This window comes from Acyrthosiphon pisum, chromosome A1, assembly GCF_005508785.2.
Source record: "Acyrthosiphon pisum isolate AL4f chromosome A1, pea_aphid_22Mar2018_4r6ur, whole genome shotgun sequence".
Taxonomy (NCBI): Eukaryota; Metazoa; Arthropoda; class Insecta; order Hemiptera; family Aphididae; genus Acyrthosiphon; species Acyrthosiphon pisum.
This window is the reverse complement of record NC_042494.1, coordinates 164,178,371-164,191,009: the sequence shown is the minus strand read 5'-3', so window position 1 is coordinate 164,191,009 and position 12,639 is coordinate 164,178,371. Positions and strand designations below refer to the sequence as shown.

The 12,639-nt window shown below is 29.3% G+C and overlaps 2 protein-coding genes across 2 annotated transcripts; one reads left to right on the top strand and one right to left on the bottom strand.

Moving 5' to 3' along the window:
* Positions 1-5,590: 5,590 nt before the first annotated feature.
* On the bottom strand, positions 5,591-7,032 carry LOC103308572 (protein ZBED8-like). Its single transcript, XM_008182202.1, has 2 exons — positions 6,740-7,032; positions 5,591-5,978 (listed from the first exon to the last, which is right to left on the bottom strand). The coding sequence occupies exons 1-2, from the start codon at positions 7,030-7,032 to the stop codon at positions 5,591-5,593; spliced, it is 681 nt and encodes a 226-aa protein (XP_008180424.1).
* A 2,256-nt stretch (positions 7,033-9,288) lies between these two features.
* On the top strand, positions 9,289-12,250 carry LOC107882999. Its single transcript, XM_029488749.1, has 4 exons — positions 9,289-9,616; positions 10,257-10,268; positions 11,536-11,565; positions 12,150-12,250. The coding sequence occupies exons 1-4, from the start codon at positions 9,427-9,429 to the stop codon at positions 12,218-12,220; spliced, it is 303 nt and encodes a 100-aa protein (XP_029344609.1). The 5' UTR covers positions 9,289-9,426; the 3' UTR covers positions 12,221-12,250.
* Positions 12,251-12,639: the final 389 nt, after the last annotated feature.

Below are 12,639 nucleotides of genomic sequence, written 5' to 3'. Positions count from 1 at the left end.
CCCCGTAAGAATGATCTAGGTACGCCACTGTATTCCACGTACCTACAGCATCAAATATCATTATGTCGAATATTTCCGTTCAAGACAAGAATTAAGTCGTCTGCAGATATCAAGTTGCTAATCACGCCCAACATCAGGTACAGGCTGTCGGCGATCGCTGGTCAAATATTCTGAAACCGTCGGAAAGCAGCGATTTCCACAGTTTGCCGGTGATCAAGAGATATATGTCCTTACCTAATATGGACTTGCGTGAAAATTCTTCGGACGACGCTCCCGAAATTCGATTGTCGTTCGTTACGTCCGCGGAGTTTCCAGTCTCGACGGATTTGCCATCACGAGTTGAATCGCCTGTCTTGGCATTGATGCCACTTGCCACTGCAGGAGATGACTGCTGGATCGAGACGCCCTTATCTGTTTCATCGCCGTTGCCACTGCTAGAAGCCGGAGTAACGGTTACGGTAACCTGCAGCAGTGACCGCAGTGACGCGGGGACGGACCTGGCGGTAACAACGGTCACACCTAGACGTCCGCGCCGTTCACTTTGGAACCGGACGAAGCGGTTTGTCAGGCGTACGTTCTGTTGTGGTGCGATAGACCGTGCAGACGAATAGGGTTTTATTATACGATAGAATTTGGGCACCAAACGCTCCCTCCCCTTCCACCAACTGTTAAAGCGCTCGTGTCATCCTTTCCGCGCGTGTTTAATTTACTGTACCGCCGCCGCGTTAATATGTAAAATGTAAATTGTATATTATATAAAATGTAAATTGTATATTATGTAAAATGTATATTGTATATTATGTAAATTGTATCTGTAGATTTACTTGAATAAAATTGTGTATTATGTTATATAATATTTGGTTTTTATTTGATAATATTATTAATAAATATGTCAACACGCTTGTGTAAAATTAATTAATGCAGCTTGTGGAAATTCTAGGTATTTTGTTCAAGTATACTTACGGGTTTTTTTTACGGGTGTAAAATCTCACGAGCAACTTTGTATTAAATTATCAAGCTTTTTGACCAAAGAACAAAAAGTGTTATCAACAGGGTACCTACGTCGAAAAAACCAATAACACTGCGATAACATTGGAAAAAATGATATGTATAATATTGATTTCCGTGGTTTTGCATTTTTCCAAATTGCTTAATAATTATTAAAAGTTTTTATTAAATTAATATAAATTAAATACAAAAAAACATATACCTACCAATATTTGTTGAGATTTTTGTATTTAGTATAGCCTTAGTTACTAAAAAGTTATACTGTCTTCGCTCAAATAATTTTTTGTCATACTATACAATGATTTATTACTGAATTCAAATTTAACAATTCATCAATTACAGTGCCTACTCAATGACGAGATACACACGACTACAACTGTGCAGCAGAGCAGGGCTATCTACTTTTCCCCATTTTTAAATTCAAATATTCAATGTTATTCATCATTATTAAAACAACAAATACAATGACAAAATATACACTTTGTATATAGGTATATAACCTAACATGTATGATAAAACATTTAAGATAAAAAATCTTATTTTCCAAGTAATATTTTAAAAGAACTACAACACAATCTAGGTAACCTACATAGGCACACTATTTAGTGTTTTTTTTAAACGTTTCTTTTATTATATAATAACTTATTTATTTATTTTATTATTATAAGCAGGCATTTCATGCATTTTTTTTAAGAATTTTTATTTACTTGAGTGTACTTATTTACACTTTGTTGTGTAACAATTTTTTTTTTTTTATGTAAAAAATATAATATGGTTGCCTATATAATATATATTACATAGGCAACTTATTAATCAAACTTTTTCTCTGTTATGAATGTATTGTAATTATGTAATATGTATATGTCGCATCCACATAGTGAAACTACTCATTTCATGAACTGGGATACCCAGTTAGTGAAATTTTGTCCATTTTGACGAAAATACATTATATGGACATCTATGTAACAGTCGATGTCATAATCAATCGTCATGAAAAATAAATAATAAGGAAAAAATGTATAGGTAAAGTTTAAGCTAAGCCGTTTAAGGTATGTTTAAGTTAATCAGTTAATTATTTTGTTAATAAAACAATAGAGAAATATAGGTAGTTAAATATTATAATAATAGTCAAATTCATGATTTTTTTATAACACTTAATTTAGTTACACTGTTGTTTATAAAATATAATATAGGTACGTATGGTTTATGAAAAATAAAATAATAAAATAATGTAATATGATATTATTTATTGAATATAATTGACTATACTTTACTATACTATGATATAATATAATTATTTATTACTACATAACATAACAATTTTGTTTTACAACAATTACACAAAGTACACAAAATAGGTAATGTCCATATAATGTATTTTCGTCAAAATTCACGATCTGGACAAATTTCACTATCTGGATATCCAGTTCATGAAATGAGTGGTTTCAGTATGTGGATGCGACATATATATTACGTACGTACTCCTTTTAATCAACTTTTTCGAATAACCATAAATCAAGCAAAAATTGCGCAATATTTCAAGCTAAGTGACAAGTCCGCACACCGTCGGCTCAAGCGTGGACGTCCTTGTGATGTTCACCATTAACTTATGGACACCTTTATTTGACGGTAAAACATAATATACCTTTTTTTATGTCTCTATACTCTCTAAGACTGGTACACTTATATTATATAAAAAAAAAAATAATAAAATTTCAACGTCGTTTTGTTCATGGCTAAATATATAGGCATGTCAGCAAGATATCCAACATTCACTATAACTCAATTTATTTATTTATATGTAAATTCTTGCACTATATAAAATACACAACCATGATTACTTTAAACTTCAATCTTATTATTTTGTCATTTTCCAAAGCATAACCTCATATCTCCCTATTTAATATATTATATTAATTGTTTCAAGTCAATTAATTTTAAACTTGAGCATTTAAACTCAAACCTCCAAGTTCCACCAACTTGACCTCAGGTCCAACATGCGCTGCGCGGCTTGTAGGTCACGAGTCTAGTATTCCCCTGGACTCGTGGCCGACAGCGGACCTTTTTAGGCTGTGTCAAATCCTCACGTTATGACGCGCGTTGACAACCATTGCTGACCTAAATGTTAAGCTAAATTGTTTATATAATGTAGGCTATCAGATTACCGATAGGACATTCCATGTATTTAATTGTGATCGATGAACATAACACAGAATAGTTGAAATCAGAATGGACACTCTCCAAAAACCATGATAAGAACTGAAGTGCCACCAGTGTAGCCATATAACTAAATTATTTTTATTTTCTGATTTATGTCGCAAAAGACCACTCTGAGCAACCGTTTTATTTATATTAATTTATATTTTTAATATATATTTATTTAAACTATTTTAATACTTGCAAATAATTGTGTTTGTCAAACGATGTGATTGTGGTTGTATTACAGGTATCAAACTTATTTATTTATTTTATATTAAAAAGGTCTATGGTTTATATGTAAAAGCGGGCATTAGGTAAAGATAACTAATTAAAAACTAAAAAGGTAATTTTGTTTATTAACTTCTATAACTTTTCTTGTGTTTTCATAACTCGCCCACCTTAACACATAATATTGTATCCAATTTCAATATTCTACATACCTAACCCCTCTAGTTTTGTAAATATCATTAAAATAATTCTCGTTTAAATATAAAAATATGTAAAAGTAAATAATTCTCTAAAGAAACGACATGCGCACTCAATTACATCACAAACTACATTGAAGTAACTATACAAATATACATTATACTATATTTGTCTGTAGTAATTTAATTTGTTTAGGGAGTACAAAAAAAATACCACAGATATTTCTATGAAGACAATTACCGCGAAAAGGAAATCACTTTTATCGGAAGATCGACAATCATATCTGTAGATCGCATTGACTGCCATACATAAACCTGCAGTTAGGTTTCATATTAGTTTCATATTATAATATTAATGAAATATTTGATATAAATATTAGTATATTATTACTCTTATTGATGAAATATACAATATTCATTGAAAATATATATCATTAATTACAAAATTTCAAATCAACTGCCAATATTTCGGTCGAAATAATAAAATTATATACAATATTTTTTTTACTGTACTTTTTGGTAACACTGGTGGCACTTTAGGTCAAAATACCGTGCCTGCCATAAGAGCCCATGTACATTTTTGGAGAGTTTCTATTCTGATTCCATCTATTCTGTGAACATACTAGTTACAGAAGTGGTTACATATAATTGGGTAATAAGTGTGATATCATGACAAACCATGAAAAGCCAAACCATAATACAATCATTAATAATAAAATACCTATATTTTTTTAAGAATAAATTAAAAACATTGACAAAATAATAGATCATCACAATAGGCAAAATCTGTTTGTGTCAATACAAACGACCAAAGTATATACTACAATGAGAATTTAACTTTGATTGGAATATAAAGTGGCGGCTCACGGGTAAAATGTTTTTTTGGTTCATACGCAGTGGTGACTCGTGATGTTTTAAGTAGATGGTATGCAGTTACTGCAAAAGTTCTTAAAAAAATATAAGTAAGTATATTAGTCAAGACAACTACAAATTCAAAATTTTAAAATAAAAAAAAAAAACGGGTGGAGTTAACAAAATTAAGTCAATATAGCGATATCCCTACAGATATATCTGTATGGTTGAACACGACTAAGTATGGTATATGGTAACGATGTTTCTACCGCACATCAAAATATAATATATTAATATAATAATTTGTTAAGTTTGTATTTTATCGAACAATTAAACCATTTCTGCCTCTACCATTCCCGTATTCACTTCTGGCGTGCGCATATTGTCACACACAGGTTGTTTTTTTAATTTTTTTTTAATTATTTCAACCTACCATATAAGGCCACGTATTATAACAATTATTCATAATATGTTTGAAAATGCGTATAGTCTCTGCCACATGTTTATTGTTACTGAATAAACAATGAATGTACATTGCTTATTTCATTTTCCGAAACAGAATATTTTTTTGTTGAACTACATACAATATCAATATTGAAATTTGAACGTTTATACTACCAACATATTCAGTTTTTAAAGCATAGATAAGTGGATTGAAGTGGTATGCTTCTATCTACTTAGTACTTATACACTGCTTAAATAATTTAAGTCCCCTACTTTATTTTTTTTTTAATTTAGATGTAACATTTTTTATTTCTGATTGAAAACGTTTGATAGTGAATAACAAGGTTTCTCATAAGATTATCTACGTGGTCATAATATTTTTAACAAAATATGTTTTTGGTCAGGATACACGTTTTAGGTTTCTGACTGATATTTTCACATTTATGGTTCATATAGATTTTGTTTTAGAGCATAGATTCTTAACCTTTTCTGGCCCATGGACCCCTTTGAAAGTATACAATATAATAACGGACCCCCCACTAAAAAAAAATATATATTTAAATAAATGTAAAAATGAAATTTTTATTTTAATTATTTTTTAATGATAAATTTAATACATAATACTACTAACAACGAAATCTATATTAGATTATTATGAATAATCACTTTCTTATAGTCAAATACAATTTATAATCTGACATTTGTTGTTGTTTTGATTGCAATATTGCCTTGAAATCTGGGACCGTATTGGACAGAGCAACGCACATATCGTCCTTAATGTCCAATCGATTTCTTGCTTTAGTTTTAATTGTGACCATTGTGGAAAATCCAGACTCACAAAGATAGGTAGTAGCGAATGGAATCAAAAATTCCATTGCCCTGGATACAACTCGTGGATAAGCCATCGTCAACGAACACCAAAATTCGATTAGATTTTTTGTTTGAAAGTCGTGGCGTGCCATTTCTTTTGATCTTAAATCAATTAGTTCATCTTTAACGAGATCTGAATCATCAATTGTATTTAACTCCACGAGGAAAGAATTGCGTAACCTGATTTCGAAAATGTAAAATCGAAATAATTGCCAAATGAATTTTCGAGCACATCAAGATGTTCACAAATTTGCGCTTTCATGGAACTGGACAAAGCAATATTATTTTTTGATAGCGCCTGTTCAAGTGTTGGAAAGTTCGGTAAATTTTCCAATTGAAGTCTTCTTTTCCACAGAGAAATTTGACTAACAAATGCGTTTATTTTTTCGGACGCGTCCATAATTGTTACTTATTTTCCTTAAATCGATATATTTACTTCGTTCAAATGACTAAACATGTCTGTTAAATAGGCCAATCCATGAAAGAACTCAATACTATCAAAATATTTTGAGAGTGAGCTTTGCCTTTCTATTAAAAAATAAGAAATTTCTTCTCAAAGTTCATACAAACGTTTCATAACTTGTCCTCTGGAAAGTCAACGCACTTCTGTGTAATAAAGAAGAACTTCGTGTTCAGATCCCATTTCTTGACATAAAATTTTGAAAATTCGGTGATGTAAGGCTCTAGCTCTGATGAAATTTACAACTTTGACTGCAGTCGTCATAACTTCTTTTAAATTGGTTGGTAGAGTTTTTGATGCCAAAGCGTGCCGATGAAGAAAACAATGAGTGATGATGATATCGGGAATTTCCTTCTTTATCAACACTGTGAAACCGGATGATTTACCAAGCATTGAAGGAGCACCATCAGTGCACAGCGAACCGAGTTTTTTTTTATAATTTAATTTATGTTTAGAAAAAAAATTAGCAATCATTTCAAACACGTCAATTGCCCTTGTAGTTTTCAAAAGTGGTTGACAAAATAAAAATTCTTCTTTACTAGTTCCAGAATATATGTAACGTACAAAAACTAATAATTGGCTGCATTGAGAGATATCTGTACTTTCGTCCAACTGCATACTGAATGGAAAAGGAGTTGAATCTAATTCCCGAATTACTTGTTCCAAAATGTTAGTGGACATATCAGGAATCCTAGAGTTGATAGTAATATCATTTGATAAAGGTATAGCTTCAATTTTTTTTCGTTGTTCCAAACCACATACTAATTCTACCATTTCTAATGCACATGGTTTTATTAGTGACTCGCCAATTGTATGTGGTTGTTTACTTCTGACTATGCGGTAAGCTACTTTGTATGATGCTTCGAGACACGGTTTTTGCGGAGGTACAAATCCAAGTTTGGGTAATGTACCGGTTTTTTCAAAACGTGCTTTTTTATTTGAAATACTTCCAGACTATCTGACGCATGCTGAGGATGTACCGAAGCAAGATGTTCTTTAAGGTTTGTTGGTTTCATGCTGCCATTTGCAAGTTTTTTCCGCAGATAAAACATTGTGGTTTTTGTATACCATCGCGTTCGGTAATAGATGTATAACTAAACGACGTATAAGAGTCATCGTACTTTCTTTCTTTCGACATTGTAATAATTATTAAAATGTCAAAAATATAAAAATAAAATGGTGTGAAAACTAGAGTGAATATTATAACGGTTGAGACGGACAATGCACAACGCGACGGCGACGGGTCAACTGAAGTGATGGGTATTGGGTTTTCATGTTCAATTGAAATGCTCGTTAGATTGTATTTTTATATTCCCGTATATTATTTTACGATTCCGATAACTTGATATTTTATATGACATAATATAAGATTATCGTAATCTAAATTATTTTTCATATTGCAGAATGCGGGTAAGACATTTTTATTGTTATCTTAAAAACACTATCGAAACAATTTTAGTTTTGGCTTTTTAAAAAAAAAATTCACAGCTACTCCGTGGACCCCCGAGTAATCATCTACGGACCCCCGGTTAAGGACCTATGTTTTAGAGGAATAATATCGAGTAGCCCGCACTTGTAACATTGTATAAAACTGGTTTTATCAGAAAAAAAACAATTAGTGCAATTTTTTTAACGTTGAAAATTTTGAGAATATTGGACAGGATGTATTAAATAACGTTAGTAGATTTATCATTTGTTATTCATTTTTTTTGGGGGGAACCCATATAATCAATTACCGTTATTATAAACCTATTAGTATTTCCGGTTATCGGTTACCAGTTACCGTGACAATTTGTCAGCTAACATAAAACGTTAAGGAGGGGTTCCTCTACATACATTCGCTATGAACGGTCTCACAAATATTTCCCATCGGTTAATATGGGTTAGATCGGTTAAGATTGGTAACATATTATTTACCTCATATATTCTTATGCTATCAATATTGTTATCAATATAGAGCCGTGTGCACGTGAAAAGTAAATTGGATCCAACTTCATGGTATCATGGTCAAGCCTGTGGTAAGAACGTAAAACACTCTGGTATACCAAGAGCTTTCCATGTATACCAACCAATCACAGAAAAGTATTTTTATTCACCTACACATATCTAGTGGAAACCCACCCTTATAATGACGTAATATGTTACGATACCGACTACCGAGTATACCAACTACCGTTACTCACACATACAAATTGTTAGTTATTTTTACTCAAAATATAGTTAATGTCTGTTTTTATGCATAGCAATTTCTAATAAAATGAACTTTTTATTTGGTTGTTTTTCAAAAAATAATAAACATAAACAGGTACTTGAAATTTTTTCAAAATACTCACATATCAATTTCTACGAATGCCATAGATAATTTTCATACTTTCATACTTACCATTTTTCTCACAGTTATCAAAACACACAAAAAAAATAAAGACACTGTTTTTTTTTTTCGTACGATTGTGTTTAACATTTGTAATCCTCATTAAACATTAGTATACCTCCATAAAAGTCTCATAATTCAATTTCTTCAGATGGGTGCTAATTTGACGGTGAACCAGCACCTGGCTTTGTACCATCGAGTTTTTGACTCCAAATTGGTGATTGTTAATCTATTCGTATAGGTAAATTTAATGTCAAAAGTTCAGTTATTTTGAAATTCTAGGAAACAAAAAATAGTTTTAAATGAGTTATTGTATATGTTGTTAAGGACCTTTATTAGCGTTATGCTCAGCGTCAATCTTCTTAGATTTGATTTGAATTCTACCTAGACGGGCTATCACAATTCAAGAAAGAGAATATGAGATATATTTAAACCAAATATTTTAAATAATTTTTCTAAAAATTATGAACCCAACCGGGGCCCCCTTTATTAATTCTATATCTAAGGCACTGTATCGAGTCATGTAGAGCATTTAATGATAAATACACACTATTTACTCAGACGTTAAAACAAAAGAAATCAATATAACAGGAATAACGTTTGTCGACAAATGGAAAATAATATTGTTGTCTTGCATGATAAATGAAAAAAAAATTATTGCGAACATTAGTTATTTTATGCTGAATGGGTATGGACTAGGATCACATCGCATATAAAATAAATCGAGATATATCGTTTTATATCATTCATTCTTCAACGTTCTCATTATTTTTATTATTTTCTTATATTAAATCAAAATGATTTTTTATAAGTGTAGCTTAATAACATTTACAATTTTAACTGTTTCAATTTGGGTCATAACAGTTAATTCAGTTCTAGATCCTAAAGATGAAAAATCTGATGAAAAATCTGATGAAAAATCTGATGACATAGATCCTGAACATAAAACAACTGCTGATACAGATCCTAATATAGTATTGTTGCGAAGTATGAAATAATTTATTGATATAATAGTATGTGGTATGATTATATTTGTATGATTATGTACTATTCAGTTTATATTTATAATCAGTGTTTGTAAATTATTTTAGAATTGATTTAATAACTGAAACTCTTTATTATTATGTTGTTACAACTTTAGAGAAAAACAAAATGTATGTCATTTATTACATTTTAATTGTGTAGAATATTATGATGTGAGTAATGATATTGTTATACCTACAGACATTTTGAAAATTGAATATTTTTTCTTGATTTAAGAGGAAATATTAAATTTTCTGTATGTTAAATTTGTGAAATTTAATTTGAGTACATCCATCTGTAGTACCTATACCAATATATTATTATTTATTGTATTATTGCTAATTGTATAACTCAAAGGTACAATTACTTTTTAGACATATTTTTGTTATTGACATATATTTCCATATACCTAGGCTTAGAACATAATTTATAAAATGTTTAAAAATGTTATTGAATGAAGTACTAGCTAGTGATGTATAACTTGGTATGGAAAAAATTCAGACAGATATTTTTGTATAATTTATTATTATATGACAATTATTTTGTCGTCATTTTTAGTAAATAGACAAAATGGACTAATAAAAATGTATTGTTATATTTTTAGCTGTATGTAAAGGTAATATTTTAAATTAATAATTAATGAACAAATAATTCCTAACTTAAAATATTTATGTTATTCTGCATAAATAAAATAATTAAAATGATGACGAATTATAATTTATATCGTGTATTCTTAAATTGTGTTTGCATGAAATTAATGACCATCATCCTAATAATTGTCCATTTATGAAATTCCGAAACTCTTTTGACTGACGCTTATTTCTATTTTAAAGTGAAGTTATTGGGCAGTCATCGTTTCCGCCAAAAAACTCGATTTTTGTTTCCGCCAATTATCATTTCCGCCAAAATAAAAAATGTTCGATTTTCATTTCCACCATATCTATTTCTACCTATATATTATTGAGATGTAGTTTGAGAAACCTTTGTCTGCAGTGCTATCGACCATCGATGTACCTATGTCGATAAACGATTTAATATTGAAGATATCATAAAGAGATAATTGATATTAAACATAGAAATATCTACATAATATAAATAAATATAAATCTATAAAACCTATATCACGTTTAGATATATCTACAGTATATGTGAAGATTTTATATTAATAATATCAGATTTAAATTTTAAATTTTTGAAATTAAATCTGAAAATTAAGTCAAACAATTTTTTGGGGGTCAATGAAAACCGCCTCCTCATGTTGGCCCCTGGGTAACTCTAAATGGTTCTCAAACTGTAATTAAAACAGGTATATAGATATATATTTGGCGAATTCGAGTATTTTGAAGGAAACGTCTGACGCCCAATTTATCATGTTTATATATAACTGTAAAATTAGTACAATAAAAGTGTATTATAAATTATAATATACTTATGTATTACATTTTGCCATAGGTGCCTAATCGAAAATAATTTTCTGGGAATTTCTATCGGGGAAATGAAATGAGGATTTTTTTTTTGTTAATTAGTCTTTCAAGATTCGTTAGTTTATAATTATTTATAACAAATTATTAATTTATTGTCTTAGACAAATCCTTTAACACCAATACACCATGATTAATATATACTAGGTAGTTAATATCTATATAGTTATTTTATATTTAATACACCGTGGCAGCGCCAGTTTGTTAGACCGATTCCAGACTCCCTAATGAAAAATAATTACTGAAATATTAAGTATAATAAATAAATTTAAAGCTATTAGTCTTTAATAATATATAGTGGCCCATTATTGGATAATTAGAGATAAATTAACCATTAAAATAATTAATTGTTTGTTTTTGTTATACTGATTCAAAGTTGTATAAAATTTTAAAATGTTATAGATCTTCTAATCAATTTTACTGATTTTCGGGGTATGTTAATTGTATTGTTATTACCTTCTTTTTTTGAAGTATATTTGGTATTTTAAATATATTTATAGATTTATACTCATTGATTTTATAATCATAAAGGTAAATTCAAGCTGTTCTACTTTTAGAACAGCAAATTACAAATTACAAATTTTTTTTATGTAGCAAACAACAGGAAGTTGATTCTGCTGAACGTAAATGTTCTATATTGTACTTGTGTCAGACGGAGGCAACACAAAAAGTGTGTATCCTCAAATTGGAATTATTTTAGAGTTTTAGGCACAGCCTTAATAAATAATAGATAATAAAAAGCGGGTTTATATAACTGGAAACTAAAATTTAAATTTAAAAAAACTTTCAAAAATCAAAAGCAACAATTTTCAAACCGTTCTTGAAACCGAAAAAATTGAAAAACTTTTTTGAAACGAAAATCAAAATAAGAAAATTGAAAATCCGTTCTTAAACCACAACCCATAACCAGAAAATTTAGAGGACATTCTAAAAAGTGAAACTAAAACTGGTCGCTGGTAGTCGGTATAATACTAGGTAGCATAATAGTAGAATACATAACTATAATTGCATTTCAGGCGACAGAGAAGATATCAAAAAAAAAGGAAACAGTATGTATTTTAAACTCAATAATTTAATTCAATTTTAAGTATCATATATCATGCCCATATATACATTTCTCTAATACACACATACCATCAAAGTAATGTTGTAAAATGAATAATATAAGCTTTTCTAATGAAAGAAAATTCATACATTTCCAAAAACTCTTCAAATTTATTTTAGAAAACCAATTTAAAATTATTTTATTTATTAAATCAAAACATTTAAAAGTTTGCCGATTAAAACATTTAAATTAAATCTTTATATTAAAATAAGTGTTTACCAAAAAACTGTTTTTAATGTCAATGATTTATTAAATATAAAACAGATTATGTACTTATTTATTATTGTAATTAATTGATTTTTTTTTTTTTGTTTAGTAAACAAAATAAGTAGGTTCATTGTGTTTTTTTGTTTATTAAGTTATCAATTAATGTATAGAATACAATTTGCTATACTTCTGTA

Bases quoted from the DNA above. Each gene is read 5' to 3' on its own strand.
- LOC103308572 (XM_008182202.1), bottom strand. From the start codon at position 7,032: ATGGTAGAATTAGTATGTGGTTTGGAACAACGAAAAAAAATTGAAGCT. The intron at 5,979-6,739 runs GTTTGAAATGAT...TTTCGAAATCAG, and splicing joins ACTACAAGGGCAATTGACGT to GTTACGCAATTCTTTCCTCG.
- LOC107882999 (XM_029488749.1), top strand. From the start codon at position 9,427: ATGATTTTTTATAAGTGTAGCTTAATAACATTTACAATTTTAACTGTT. The intron at 11,566-12,149 runs GTATGTTAATTG...ATTGCATTTCAG, and splicing joins CAATTTTACTGATTTTCGGG to GCGACAGAGAAGATATCAAA.